This window comes from Nerophis ophidion, linkage group LG02 (genome assembly GCF_033978795.1).
Source record: "Nerophis ophidion isolate RoL-2023_Sa linkage group LG02, RoL_Noph_v1.0, whole genome shotgun sequence".
Classification (NCBI taxonomy): domain Eukaryota; kingdom Metazoa; phylum Chordata; class Actinopteri; order Syngnathiformes; family Syngnathidae; genus Nerophis; species Nerophis ophidion.
Window position 1 is genome coordinate 42,149,674 of NC_084612.1, and position 15,138 is coordinate 42,164,811.

A 15,138-nucleotide genomic window follows, 5' to 3' on the forward strand; every position below is an offset into this window, starting at 1 on the left:
TTTCGCCACACCTATTGTGTGTGTGTGTGTGCGTGTGTGTGTGTGTGTGTGTGTGTGTGTGTGTGTGTGTGTGTGTGTGTGACAATCAGTGGTACTTTAACTTTACTATTTTAATTAGCCGCCTACAGCATCAAGTGGGCATCTGCGGTACTGCCTTGAGTTGGTTGAAGTCACATTTAACAAATAAAACCTCCTCTGTAAATTTTGCTGGTTGATAAACTTGTGTTGCTGGGCTCAATCCTAAGAAAGCATGACATTACTTTTCACTGTTATGCCAATGACAGAAAAATGTATTTTCCTTTAAATAGAAAACATGTCTCCTCAATGTAGCCACTACTCACTTGTTTTGATGATATCAAGTCTTGGATAGCCCTAAATTGTTAAAATGTTTATGATAAGAAAACTAAAGTAATAGTATTTGGATGTACTGATATTTGTGAGCACTCCCCGTTGACTTAGGCCTCTTGGTGTTGCACGTTAAGCCCATGGTCACTAACCTGGGCTTTCGTATTGATAGTGATTATAAATTGGACGTCACATTGGCACAGTGGTGAAAGCTAATTTTTTAAAATTTGTTGGCCAAGGTTAAAAACCTTCTTTCCAGGTAACAGTTTGAGACAGTAATCCATGCCTTCATTACATCTCGCTTGGATTGCTGTAACTCTTTGAATTTTGGAGTTAGCTAGTACTCTCTCTTGCCTACAGCTGGTACAAAATGCAGCTGCCCACTTTAAACAAGCACGAGTAAAAGCGAGCATATTACTCCTGTTTTAGCCTCACTTCACTGGCTGCCTGTGTCTTTTAGAGTCAATTTTAAAATGATTTTATTCGGTTTTCAATCCCTGCATGGTCTTGCCTTGCCTTACTTCTCTGAGCTGCTCCACCTCTATGCCCCCACCCGGTCACTCCGTTCAGCTGATCAGCTGCTCCTGGAGGTATCAAAATCAAAGCACAAGCTCAGAGGGTACAGGGCTTTTTCTATTGTGGGTCCTGAACTATAGAACTATCGCCCTCTCTATGTGAGCCAGGGCCCTTCTTTGGCTACTTTTAAAACACTTTCTAAAACCCACTTTTACTCACTGGCTTTTAATCCAGCATGAGACTTTGAACTGTTTTTTATCTTTTTAACTTTTTAACCGCTTTTTATCTGACTGGTTGTTCTCAAGATGATGTTTTTTATCTAATCTTTTTTATATATTTTAGCTCTGTTTTACATGCTTTATTCTATCCTTTGCTGTACCTTCCTGTTTTTATGTTTTTTGTTTTTGGTGTACAGCCCTTTTTTTACAACTGCTGTTGTTTTTTAAAGAGTTTTATAAATAAAGTTGTTATGGTATGGTAAAGAATAAGACGGCTAATCTGGTACCATTTTTTTCCCCTAATTTTCAAACTAATAATTTTCCTTCTTTTAGGTCATCTCAGTTCCTCCTCCATTTACCCAGTTTGCCTGGCTCCATATCTGATTGTTACTACCTGCTCGGACTCTCGAGTGCGGTTTTGGTGCTGTGCTGTAGAGGGGGCTGATGGAGATGGTGACAATGACCAGGACATGCGGTTCTACCGCTGGGAGCCGTGGGATCTAATGAACGAGGAGGAAGACAATAACAGTGCTGTGTTGGTGTCAGGGAGGCCTGTTGCTGTGTCTTGCTCCTACATTGGTAGGCTGGCTGTGGCTTTTAAACAACCACGCCAAGGACAGGTACAGTAATAGAGTACTAGGGTGGCACAAATAATCCATTTTAAACCATAATCTAATGAGTTATGATGATGTAAAAAAAAATACAAAGAAACATTGTTTTCCTCTCGTCGTGTCTTGCGTCTCCAAGCTATCGTAGCCTACTCCATCCTATGAGAACACTCTCCGGTCTGCGTAAATATATGGCGCTCCACACAAGCACGTCAACGTTTCCATTTTATACATTTATTTGTGGCCACAAATAATCTCATAAATACGGATTTGGCGCTCGTGGGTTCTCCCTGTTTTAGAAACAAATTATAATGAAACTGTAGTGGATATACCATAAATCCGTTTTAAATATGCACTGGCGTCTTACACACCTGCTTTGCCAGAGAATAAGATACAGCAGGTGGGTTCTGTGGTTCCAATTTTGCAACTTTGTCACTACATTTAGCGAAGAGAGGTGCTATATGCACTAAAAGTGAAATACTGAAAAAAGAGTATGTCTTGCGTTGTGTATTTATTCTGTAATCAAGTGCAAGCGGTCACAAAATGCCAAGTTTTCCCCACATGAGTAGAGATCAACCTCCTTTAGTCTTTTTGTAACACATTCCTGGTGAAATATGCAAACCAGTGATATTTAAAGTGTGGCCCTGGGGCCATTTGTGGGACACTGTTTTTTATGGACCCGTAGCACATTATAGAAATTAAATAAACAATATAATTATTGAGAAATCTGAAATGTTTTTACAAATAATGAATGACAATACAACAAATACATACAAACACACGTATAACATTTCTTTAACCTCTTTTATTAATTTATTTTATTACAAATAACATGATAATGTCCGTTTTTTTTGTAGTTTTTACCAAAATAATTTCAAAATCAGGTTTTCAGAGAAAGAAATTGGGATTTTATTTTTAGCCAAAATTGTGCAGACCTAAAAAATACTTGCAACACACCATTTGGGAATTATTGTTTTAAATCATCCAAAAGTTGTTTATAGTTTTATTTATCAAATACCTAACAATTAATGTAAAATGTAAATACATCCCAAATGAATAACAGTGTGTTTTAAAATGATTATGTTGCCTAATTTATAATCAACATTACCTTTTGATTGTTCTCAATTTTTAGTCTTGTATAAATGTTAATGATTGCTCAACTTTCCTTGCAGATTTCTAGGGAGGAGTTCTCCATGCATGTGTCTATTTATGAGTGTGAATCTACTGGTGGCTCAGAGTGGGTATTGGAGCAAACTCTTCATTTGGACGACTTCAACAGACCCTCATCAACCCTGGGCCCGAGAGTCAGCGTTGACTCCAACCTCTTTGTCTACAGCAGGTCAGGTGGCTACTGCATATTATATTTCGAACCCTGTTGTAATGCTTTTAGGTGTACATACATAGACAGAGATGTTTATGTGTTTAACAGTCATTTTCATATAAAAAAATAAGTTTTGATGAAATATCAAAAAAAGAAATATGATCCACGCCAAATTTGTTGAACGCTCGCTTTAGCCTCAGGTACTCGCTGCTCCTCTTGCCTAAATGCTGCACTGAATTGCAGGACGAGGAGACGATCAGGAGTACCGAAACAAGCTTGCCAGTTAGCTAACCATCTAGCTAACTTACTTGTTTCTGTTGCTTCTGTTTGCTCTCCAAGCCACAGTGTTGGCGGCTGTGCACTTTGCTGCTAATCATATATGGATGATTACAATCCAAATACTGTTAGTATTTATCAGTAGCCAACGAGAAGGTATATTTTTGAGGTGACGGACGTGCACAGACGTCACAACATCAGAAGTATATTACTCGAGGGGGCGTGGCTACAGCAAAGAGTTGCCAAATGACAAACGTTTTCTGAGTTCTTTGTATGCATTGCGTAGCAGCACTTTATGGCGATAGAAGTTTTTCTCTTTTTTTTCTTTAAAGGGTGCTCACATGCCTGTCGTTAAGTCTTTTTCCTACCTACTAGTGTTCTCTTTTTGAGTAATTACACTTGATCACGCCTTTTCTTACATTACACACTACACAATTTTAAAATTATGTGCTACGTTTTGTGCTAATACCGTATTGAATTAATTCTGTATGGGCCATTACTCAAGGCTCCGATACTGGTATTGAAAGGTTGTATTTCAGGATAACCCTAAACATACCTCAAAAAGTAATATGTTGATTTTGTTGAAAACTTTAGGAGATGTCTAAATTTTGATAAGGTTTTAGTGATTACAATTTTGTTACAGAAACATTTCTTGTACATTACCCTACGATTATGTCACAAAGGTCATCTTCTCTGTGTGTGTGTGTGTGTATAAGACAGCGGCAACGCCTTTGCCCACAGAAACAAAGAGAGTGGATGACTGACAAAAGGGTTTAATTTCTCGACAGAGGTCTTCACACGCCGAGTGCTTTTATATTTGTTATTAATAATTATTAATTATAGTTGATCAAAACAATAAATTTAGATAGTTTTTAATGCCATCTAGTTTCCACTTGTATGTTTGTATGCTGTGTGAAAATAAAACGTGTGAAACATCAATACAGAATTTGTTTTCCAAACTATGCTCACATTTGTGTGCAAAAAAAAAAAAAAACACTTTTAATTTTTGTTAAACTTCTACTGTATACTTTTTGTGGTCAACAAATTAATAAACTCACAAGCTGATGCAATGTTATTAAAAAATATAAACCTCATAACATTGCAAATTCTGCCAACATTTTTCGAAAAGTTGTTGCAATCACAAAAAACCTGCAAAATCCTGCCTGGGCCAATAAAAGGTAAAACTAAATTTATTTTGTTCCAGATCTGACCTGTACATGTGCCGAGACCACAACTCTCCTAACATCAAGCACTATGTCCACCTGGACTGGTTGTCAAAAGAAGATGGATCACACATTCTCACTGTGGGAGTTGGATCCAACATTCTGATGTACGGTAGAATCTCTGGCATGGTCAACGAACAGACGAGCAGCAAAGAAGGTGTGGCTGTCATCACACTTCCTCTAGGGGGCAGTATTAAACAGGGGATCCGCTCTCGCTGGATCCTGCTCCGGACCGTGGACCTGCTGTCCTCTGTGGATGGCACGCCTTCTCTACCAGTCTCATTGTCCTGGGTGAGGGATGGCATCTTAGTGGTGGGAATGGACTGTGAGATGCATGTGTATGCCCAGTGGCACCAGGATAAGAAGCCTGTTGAGGGACAAGAAGGCAACTTGTCTTCTGCAGACATTGCCGGAGGTCATACCACTGCTTCTTCTTCAGTTTTTGAAGGGAGAGCGAGATCTAAGAGTGTTTTCGAAGGGTGCACTGCCGTAGATGAGGCACTGCGTGCTCCAGCAGGACTTGAGGAGGGTGGACTTTTTGAGGCAGCTCATTCCTTGTCTCCAACTCTACCCCAGTATCATCCCACCCAGCTCCTTGAACTCATGGATTTGGGAAAGGTTCGTCGTGCCAAGGTGAGTTATCCCCATCCTTTGGTACCTCCAAATGGAGCTATTATTTTACCTTTGTATTTACTTGCTTCATTTCATATGTTTTTGTCAGGCCATTCTTGCTCATTTAGTTAAGTGTATTGCTGGAGAGGTCGCTGTGGTAAGGGACGTAGAGGCAGGTGAAGGAGGAGCAAGAAGACATCTGTCCCGAACCATCAGTGTGACTGGCAGCACCGCAAAAGACACAATAGTAGCTGGTCGTGATGGAGGACGGGACTACACCGAAATCAACTCCATCCCCCCACTCCCTCTTTATGCACTCATGCTGGCCGATGAAGATACTTCCTTCAAAGGAGCAGAAGAAGCTGTCAAAGGACCCAAGGTGGCTAATGGTGAAGCAGGACCGAAGTCTACTGAGGACCAATATTCTGACCTATTTCAGGTGAGTTGTCATTATTTTGTTTTTGGAAGTTTAGGCTGATTAATAGTGAAGATTAAAAAGTCAGATTTTTTGTTATTGTATTCTTATTACTTACTTTGCTATGTTTGCAGGTGGCAACAGTCACTACAGATGACTTTGTGAACTTTGCAACTGACAAGCCAGAAAAGAAGTCCCGCGTTATCAATCTTTCCCAATATGGTCCTTCCTACTTTGGACCAGAGCATGCACAGGTATTTTAAAACAGATCCCACATACAAGGATGGCAACATTAAATAGGCTTGGTATTACCTACTACTGTACCTACCTAGGTTTTTTAGTGAGCCAAAATAAGAGTCATTGAACAGAGCTACATAGCAATGGTGAAACAGTAATTACTGTGCAATGATTGTCCTGAAGCATCATCATGACGCGGTTCCTTTATTTAAACATATCTTGGGTTTGTTTAGGTGTTGTCCAGTCACCTTATGCACTCCAGCCTCCCTGGACTGACCCGACTTGAGCAAATGTTCTTGGTGGCCCTGGCTGACACAGTTGCAACCACCAGTGCTGAAGTCACCAGCTCCACTGACCAACAGTATACAGGTCGGAAATAGGGTTTTTTTTGTGGATGTGGCATTATATTTTTGTTATACATTGCGAAACACATAATGTTTCATTTTAGACTAGTAAATTGTTTCATACTGTTTTTAGAATAGCTGTGTAGACCGCAGTAGATTTGAGTGTTTTGCAATGTCATACAAATCCCAACGATCAATTTGTGGGGCCAGTCTCTATCGTAGAGGATAAAAAAACACATGTTAACTGTGAAGAGATTAATGCAATTATGATCTACATTTACACATACAGATATTAATACTGCTGAAGATCTCCATATTGTATTTTCTCTGTCCTGGGTAAGAGATCATACCGTGTTTAGGTTGGTTAAAGATTATGAATATTATGTTTAGCATCATTTCGGTTGATTGTGTGTTCCTTAACATAGGTAATTCTTCGGCCATCAAATATTTGTGATAAACAGCATTGTTTGTGCTCATGAAGCTGTATATAAACATCGCATTTTCCTTATCTTTTTGTCTTTTTCTTTAATTCATAATCCTGTTTATTTAGTCTTTTGAGGAGAAGACATTAGCAGATTGTTCCAGAGCTAAGTAAGCACAAAGAGGGTAAAAGGGTTCAGGGACATAAAACGCAGACTGCCAGGAGTACACGAACTGGAGTGACACTGAAGGACTTTTTTGTGGTTGATATTTTAATATAGAGATCTCTTTCTCTTTAGGATAAAAGTCAAAAGTTTACAACTAACTCCCTTGTGCGTCTGTAGGAGGCGAGGCTCTGGATGAATGTGGACTAAGGTACCTGCTGGCCATGCGTCTTCATACTTGTCTTCTCACCTCTCTGCCCCCACTCTATCGCATGCAACTTCTCCACCAGGGTAAAATGCGTCACTTTTTAAAATGAGGCTAAATTACCAAAATAAGAATTGTCCCGTTCAGTTAATCCTTTTATGCAGCTGTCACTTATTTTCTGATGCTATTTAACCACGTTAGGTCTGTCAACGTGCCACTTTGCCTGGGCCTTCCACTCTGAGGCTGAGGAGGAGCTGCTCAACATGATCCCAGCCATGCAGAGAGGTGACCCACAGTGGTCTGAACTCCGGGCCGTGGGTGTCGGTTGGTGGATACGCAACATCAACACCTTGCGGAAAATTGTGGAAAAGGTATGTCTAGAAATAAACCCTCAGAAACATTTACCTTACTTTGAGAAGATAACTTGAATTGTTTATCCGGGACAGATTATTTGAATAAGAAAGATTCATTAAAATAAATAACTAAAATAAAAAAATCCCTAAACCAGTTTTTCCTGATTGACTTTTTGCGTACTAAAGTTTTGACTACTGATTCGGTTTAAGTTCTGCCTTTAAAGGGGAACTGCACTTTCTTTTGGAATTTTGCCTATTAATCACAAACATTATAAGAGACTTGACAACTAATTGATTTTTTTTTTTTCGCATTACAAATATTATTTAAATTCGATCAAAAGTCAACTTTCAATGGAGACCATGGGAGAGCCATTCAATTCTGCCTATAGAGCCCCTAAAATAAACATCTCAACACCTCCATTAGGGTTTTATTTGCATGATGTAAGTATATATGTTATGTAGTAATTTATAATAACATTTAATTTTTATGTATTTTGATCATTTTAAGCATACGCGGCCAATTAATTTCTAAAATGCATCACAGCGTTTGCATTTCTTTTCTTCATCACTGATATCAGTGCAGACTTTATGAGAGCCAACAAACATAATAACACACTACTTACTGTACAAGGTCTGCTGTCATTGGGATGCAGACTGCAAGGATGTTCATATATTCCCATTTAGATGAAAAATGCCTCAATATCCTTGCAAAGAAACGTGGTGGGGAAGGGCGGGAGGCGTTCTTTTCATGTCATTCTTGCCAGTTCCAGGTCATAAATGGCTGTCAAAGTGTCCCAACTTGTCGTATTATCTTCTCAGCCATCTACTTTTATGGTAAGAGTCTTTATTTATGATCTAGAATAAACTTACAGGGAGCAGGGTAGCGAGGAAGCAGCAGAGCACTCGACAATGTAAACATAGGCACACACGAAGTGATCAAGTCGCCGCTATGGTCTGCGTTAGCACTTATAATAACAATAATATTAATGATTAATAATCAAGTCACAAAATGTAAATGTTTTATTGTTGCCGCTTTTTGAATGCTATTTACCTGATTTTATGGACGGAACAGTAGAGCTTCCATTGGCTGCGCTGTAAGCGGACTTTAATTTACGTTTATTTAATATGTATAATGCATTGAAAAAAATACATCTGTTGTCAGATCTTTCATAATCATTGACAGTGGAGCCGATGGGAGGTCCTCTATCTTGCAAAAAATCCTATTAAAAAAAACATTCAAAAAGCGCTAAAAATACTCCATTTACATTTTGTGACTTGAATATTTACCAAGTCTAAGTGATTTTGTTATTATAAGCATTAACGCAGACAAACGTATTTATTGCAAGGCCGTGATCACAAGGTTGTGTGTAATTTTTACATCATTGTGTGGTCCACTGTTTCCTTGCTTCCTTGCTTGTCAAACTCCATTGTAGATCATACGTTATGCCTCTTACCTGGATAGAAAAAGGCGGAAGGTCTATTCCGTTAAATTGGTACACTTTGACAGCCAAATTACTCGGAAATGGCGAGAACTACACGTAAAGACGCTTGGCTCTACCTCCTTTTTCTTTGCAAGAATTATGAGTCATTCTTCATCGAACTGGAAATATATGAAAATCACAGCAGTTGGCATATCATGACAGCAGACCTTATACAGTAAGTAATGTTGTATTATGTTTGTTGGTTCTCATAAAGTCTGCAGTGAGTAATAATCAGTGATCTGGTAAAAAGAAGAAAAAAAGCGAACGTTGTGATGCATAATTTAAATTACTGCGCAGCCCGCGTATGCATAAATTAATCAAAATACTCCAGTAATAAATGTTAATACAAATGTTCTCGTTACTACATTCAATTATGTATATAAAACCTTAATGGAGGTGTTTAGATATTTGTAAGGACGTTATAGGCAGAATAGAGCAGCTCCCATAGATAGGCTCCATTTTAAGCAGATGTTTGAAATAATGTATTTAATATTTGCAATGTATTAAAAAAAATCCATCCATCATGTCTTTTGTAATGGTTGTAAATGATAGGCAAAATTCCCCAAAAATTGCAGTCCCTCTTTAATTTCCACCTTTATTGTTTTGTTTTTACATTAATTTTAAAATGTTTGAAAATGTTGTTCTCATCAAATAGGCATGTACTATATATGTACAACATAGCAGGGTCAACAAATGTCTTTTTAAAGTTCCCAAATATTCTACTATTAAACATTAGGGCAAAGCTTACATGATTGCATAAAGCATTGCTAAATATTCTTTTCAATTTATTAGTACATTGTAAAAGCTGAACCTACTTTTTAGTAACGATCATTTTTATATATTACAGTTGGGTAAAGCTGCATTCCAGAGGCACAACGACCCTTTAGATGCTGCTCTGTTCTACCTGGCCATGAAGAAAAAGGCTGTACTTTGGGGCCTCTTCAGGTGAGACGCTCATCAGCTTTTAAAAATGAGCAATTATGTTTTTTATTGACATATCCCTTATTTTACTTAAAGAAGAGCTCATTGTGATATGAAGTTTAATTGTTTCTCTCAGGTCCCAGCATGATGAAAAGATGACTCAATTCTTCAAGAACAATTTCAGTGAAGACCGCTGGCGAAAGGCAGCTCTAAAAAATGCTTTCTCCCTGCTAGGAAAGCAACGCTTTGAACAGTCGGCCGCCTTCTTCTTGCTAGCTGGATCACTCAAAGACGCCATTGAGGTGTGAACAACTCACACTAAGCGGCATGTGTGATTTAATAATTATACTTCATTGTATTGATCATGTCCAGACATGATTCATATTAATATATCCCAAATGGGGCTACTTTTTGTTACTGCTAAGCCCTTACATCACATCTTAAAAGTCTAAATTATACTGATAATGTGTAGTTAATCTGCACATATTTTTCCTTGGCCAGTGTTTGCAATACCACATAGTCAAAATATAGATATCCGGACAGGGAAAGAAAATGGTAAGCATTGCCTGCTTCATTTCCATGACTCTGAAACCTAGAGAAACATCTTCCAAATCTTATTTAAATATTATATCATTATCATTACATAATGAGCCATTTATATTTTTCACTTGATACACATGTACATAGATACAGTTTTATGCAGCTTCTTATCTTTTATTTTGTGGCATGTAGGTGTTGATGGAGAAGATGGAGGATCTCCAGTTAGCCATCATAGTGGCAAGGCTTTATGAAGCAGACTTTGAAAGCTCGCCCACCTGCCAAGGCCTCCTTTATGAGAAGGTTCTTGGTTGTAACAGGGACGGGAGCGGTTACCACTGTTCTAGACTTCACCCTGACCCGTTCTTGCGCAGTATTGCATACTGGATCATGAAGGATTTTACCCAAGCCCTGGACACACTCTTAGAGCGCATCCCCAAAGATGATGATGATAACTCCGGTGAGCTGATTTAAGACACTCAGAAACTCACCTATTTATAAAAACTAAACTACATTTAATATTTTTTTACTTTATGCTTTGTTTGCTAAGCTTACATCCTGTCTTTCTCCTGTTTTTTTCCCCTCTGCTTTTAGATGTCATGGTCAAATCTTGCAACCCTGTGGTGTTCAGTTTCTACAACTATCTAAGAACACGTCCTCTCATTATCCGGCGCCACTTTGCAAGTTCAGAGGTTACAGCAGCAACTGTGGGTTTCACTGCTGAAAAGAGCAGTGCAGATGAGATCAACCTCATAGAGCGCAAATTATTCTTCACCACTGCTAATGCTCATTTCAAGGTAGGCTCACTTATCTGGCAGTCTTGACCTCTTAATTTCCTACAGCTGTGATCAAAATTATTCAACCCCCACACAATTTTGGTGTTTTAGCAAATTGGACATTTATTCCGTATTTTTTTTATAGTCATATCAAATAAAGATGTGTCAAATAGACAAATGCAACTTAATTTGTAACACTGTATTTTACAAAATACCAAAAAAGGACATTTTTCTTAATATCTCATTGACAAAATTATTCAACCCCTTAGTTACATGCATCTTTAGTACTTAGTAGAACACCCTTTGGCAGTAATTACATCCTTCAAACGTGATACACAAGCTTCTTGCAACGTTCTACAGGTATTTTAGCCCATTCCTCTTGGGCAAAGGCCTCCAGTTCATTCATTTTCTTGGGCTTGCGTGCTGCAATTGCCTTCATCAAGTCCCACCACTGGTTTTCTACAGCATTTAGGTCTGGCGACTGTGAAGGCCACTCCAGAGTCTTCCAGCCCTTCTTCTGCAACCACTCTGATGTTGATTTGAAGGTATGCTTGGGATCGTTGTCCTGTTGGAAGGTCCAACGTCTCCCAAGCCTCAGCTTCGTCACTGACTTTATAACATTTGCAGCTAATATATCCTGGTAGGAAATAGAATTCATAATGCCTTGAACGCGCTGGAGATTCCCGGTACCTGAGGCAGAGAAACAGCCCCAGAGCATGATTGACCCCACACCATGCTTAACAGTAGGCAAGGTGTTCTTCTCTTTGTAAGCTTCATTTTTTCTCCTCCAGATATAACGTTGATTCATAGGCCCAAAGAGTTTCAGTTTTGTCTCATCACTCCATAGAACAGTTTCCCAAAACCTTTGGGGTTTGTCCAGATGATTTTTGGCCTACTGGAGTTTATTTTTCTTGTGCCTGGTGGTCAGAAGTGGGGTGCGCCTGGGAGTTCTGGCATGGAGGCCTTTATCTCGTAGTGTGCGCCTTATTGTCTGGGACGAAACCTGCGTTCCTCCCTCTGCAATGTCCTGTTGTAGTCCTTCAGCTGTTACCCGGGGGTTTTTCACCACTGTACGCTTCAAATACCGGACAGCAGTTGCACACAGCATCCTCTCAGGTAGTGTTTCCACTGTGCCTTTAGCTATCCATCCATCCATCCATTTTCTACCGCTTATTCCCTTTCGGGGTCGCGGGGGGTGCTGGCGCCTATCTCAGCTACAATCGGGCGGAAGGCAGCTATAAACTTGCAAATTATGCTCCCAACTGTGTCTCTTGGAATGTGTAATATCTTTGCTATTTTCTTATATCCATATCCTTTCTCATGAAGACAAATTACCTCCTCTTTTGACTTCTTTGACAACTCCCTGGACTTCAGCATGTTGCAAATACACCATTGACCATCTACAAAAAGATGAGCGTCACAGTCTTTTTCAATCAGTTTAATTGTTGATCGTTATGGTTTTAATCACATCTACAGGTGTTTTCAACACCTGATTGAAAAGACCTTATTCAAATTTTGTTCTTAAGAGTTATGATCTTCAAGGGGTTGATTAATTTTGTCAATGAGATATTAAGAGAAATGACACTGTTTGGTATGTTACAAAATATAATGTTGTAATTCAAGTTGCATTTGTCTATTTAATGCATCTTTATTTGATATGACTATAAACAAAATATGGAATAAATGTCCAACTTGTTAAAACACCAAAATTGTGTGGGGGTTGAATAATTTTGATCACAACGGTATTACATAATGTATATTGTATAAGATAAAATACTGATAAGACAGAGCTATTTAGCAATTAGTCGTAACACATATTTGAATACCTTTCAGGTGGGCTGCCCAGTTTTGGCCCTGGAGGTGCTCTCCAAGATTCCCAAAGTTACCAAGAAATCTGGCTCATCTCTCAGCAAAGCTTCCTCCAAGGCTAATGTAAACTCAACTGAGCCACTGAAACAGGGCACAGGTTTGGACTGGGCTTCTGCTGCTTCTGAATGGGGTGGAAATGAAAGTGCAGGAGGCCTGGATTGGAGCCAACCTGAGCTCAAAATGCAGGACAATGAGTTGCAGCTGGACTGGGGTGATGATAAGGAAGAAGAAGAAGATGATGACAATGATGACTGTCTAACTATGAAGAAACTTGAAAATGAAACTGAAAAAAAATTGGAAGAAACCTCTGAATCCAAACAAAAAGATGACTCACAGGTTGGGCAAATTCATTAAAATTGGACACAATACTTTAATATTTCTCTTTGAAAATTAGTAACAGTTCTAAAATGTTATTTTATGAAATGATAATGTTCACTGTAGAGTAGGGATGTAACAATATCAAAATTACACATTCAATATTATCACATATTAAGGCCACGGTACAATGTTATTGTGGTATATGTCCAAAAAAAACTTTGCAAATGCCTTAGCATGTGAAATTAAGTGGCGGTAATTTTTATGATATACACACTTCGTGTAATTGAACACAAAAATAAGGCTAAAATGTTCTAATTATATTTATTACTACAAACACGTATTTTTAAATTCAAAGATTTGTGCGGGAACATCTACTCCAAGTGTGTCATCTGTATGGCTCGCCGCATCAGGCCCGCAAACAGAAATGAGTTTGCTAAGTATACAAATGAGCTGCAATTTTTTTACGAAATTAACTGCTGCTTTAAATGTGTCCACTGGATGTCGCAATAGCAATTCAAGTGTAACCCACGTCACACTGTTTAAGATGACGTGTCAGCTGACTTCAACCACCCTCTGGATTGGCTGTCCCTATTCCAATCAGCGCAGGTGCAAGCAATCAGCTGCTCCTGTAGTGGCTGGCAGCAGACTAATGCTGTAGCTACACACAATGCCTTCTTTAATTGTAAATTATCCACTTAATGGATAAAGTAATGATATGGTAAGATGCTAGGACTTAAGTCAACATGACCATCATTTTTGTAGTAGTGCAAGGCTCGCAATTGGTTAACAGCACAATGTGTACCCATGAACCACATTGTAAAAATGTGTGTTTATACATTTGTTGTTTGTTCTATTTTATTTTATGCTTAAATCTAGCATGTTCACATTGGTTAAGTTTGTGGTTATGCTATCATGGTGTCATATAGACAATTGTTTTGATTATAATATAATTGTAATATTTGAATGTCAATAAATTATTTTGTTGTGGCAGTTGTGGATTTCACCAATGCGGCAGTTTTCTAAACACGTTTTTTAATGGTGAACTGCCAACATTTGAATCCTAAACAGAAGGTTCTTAAAGTTTATTGGCTTTGTAAATATACTGAGACAAAGTCTAAGTTCATTGTGATCGTCATGGTGTTTTTGAAACTGCACCAATTCTTTCCTCAGAATTTTCAACTAACTTGTAGTGTTTGCCAAGTGGATTTTTTGCAATATGTACATTTTCAGAATGTCCTTGGCCAAAGTGAGACAAAAAAAAGCTGAGCTAAAATTAGTTTGACACCCCCGATCTACTGTGTCCCTCTTTCTTAGAAGCAATGTCCTCTACATTGGACATTTTTTTGTATTAGTTTGGAAAAATCATCCATCCATCCATTCATCCATTTTCTTCGACTTGTCCCTCTCAGGATCGTTGGGAGTGCTGGAGCCTATCCCTGTTTCTCAGAAAAGTTAACTTACATTTTAACTTTCGATAATGTAAATACCTCTTAAATTGGCATTTAGTTTTCATCGCTTCATCTTTTTGGGTGATGGTAGCTTATCTAGTATCTTCTTCGTGCAACAGCTGCTTTCCCTTGGCACCGTGTGCCTTGACGGAGTCTGTTTTGGCTTGGAAAACACATCTCATGCTTTATTACCCCTGCCATAAATGTGAAGTTTTCGCCAGTGTTTGTTACCAACATAACTCAAAACAGTTATTAGGATTTAGAAAGAAAAAAAAAGTTTTATCCACTTCGATGAGTTTTACGCTTCAGTTCCTGCTTCTTCTCTCTCCACTTTACGGTGCTCCAGTCCTCCAGGTTGTCGGTCCCGTGCTGTACAGAGAAAATTATGGGAGATTTAGTTTATTTTCAGACCCACAAAAGTGCCAGAAAAAAACTACACTTACCAAGTTTTCATTTGCTGCAGGTAGCGTCACGGCAATATTAAGATTTTGAAACCCTAATACCGGGGTATCTACAATATCCCTAAAGTAG

The 15,138-nt window shown here is 38.6% G+C and overlaps 1 protein-coding gene across 3 annotated transcripts in view; it reads left to right on the forward strand.

The window, feature by feature from the left end:
- dmxl2 (Dmx-like 2) overlaps positions 1–15,138 on the forward strand; it is a 79,402-nt gene that overhangs the window by 31,875 nt on the left and 32,389 nt on the right. For all 3 annotated transcript variants that reach the window (XM_061883992.1, XM_061884002.1, XM_061884009.1), the window contains exons 20-32: positions 1,413–1,699; positions 2,860–3,026; positions 4,489–5,140; positions 5,229–5,558; positions 5,669–5,788; positions 6,005–6,140; positions 6,880–6,990; positions 7,106–7,275; positions 9,586–9,683; positions 9,796–9,961; positions 10,392–10,656; positions 10,791–10,993; positions 12,806–13,177. In XM_061883992.1, the coding sequence (XP_061739976.1) occupies positions 1,413–1,699; positions 2,860–3,026; positions 4,489–5,140; positions 5,229–5,558; positions 5,669–5,788; positions 6,005–6,140; positions 6,880–6,990; positions 7,106–7,275; positions 9,586–9,683; positions 9,796–9,961; positions 10,392–10,656; positions 10,791–10,993; positions 12,806–13,177 (3,077 nt within the window). The remainder of the gene's footprint in view (positions 1–1,412; positions 1,700–2,859; positions 3,027–4,488; positions 5,141–5,228; positions 5,559–5,668; positions 5,789–6,004; positions 6,141–6,879; positions 6,991–7,105; positions 7,276–9,585; positions 9,684–9,795; positions 9,962–10,391; positions 10,657–10,790; positions 10,994–12,805; positions 13,178–15,138) is intronic.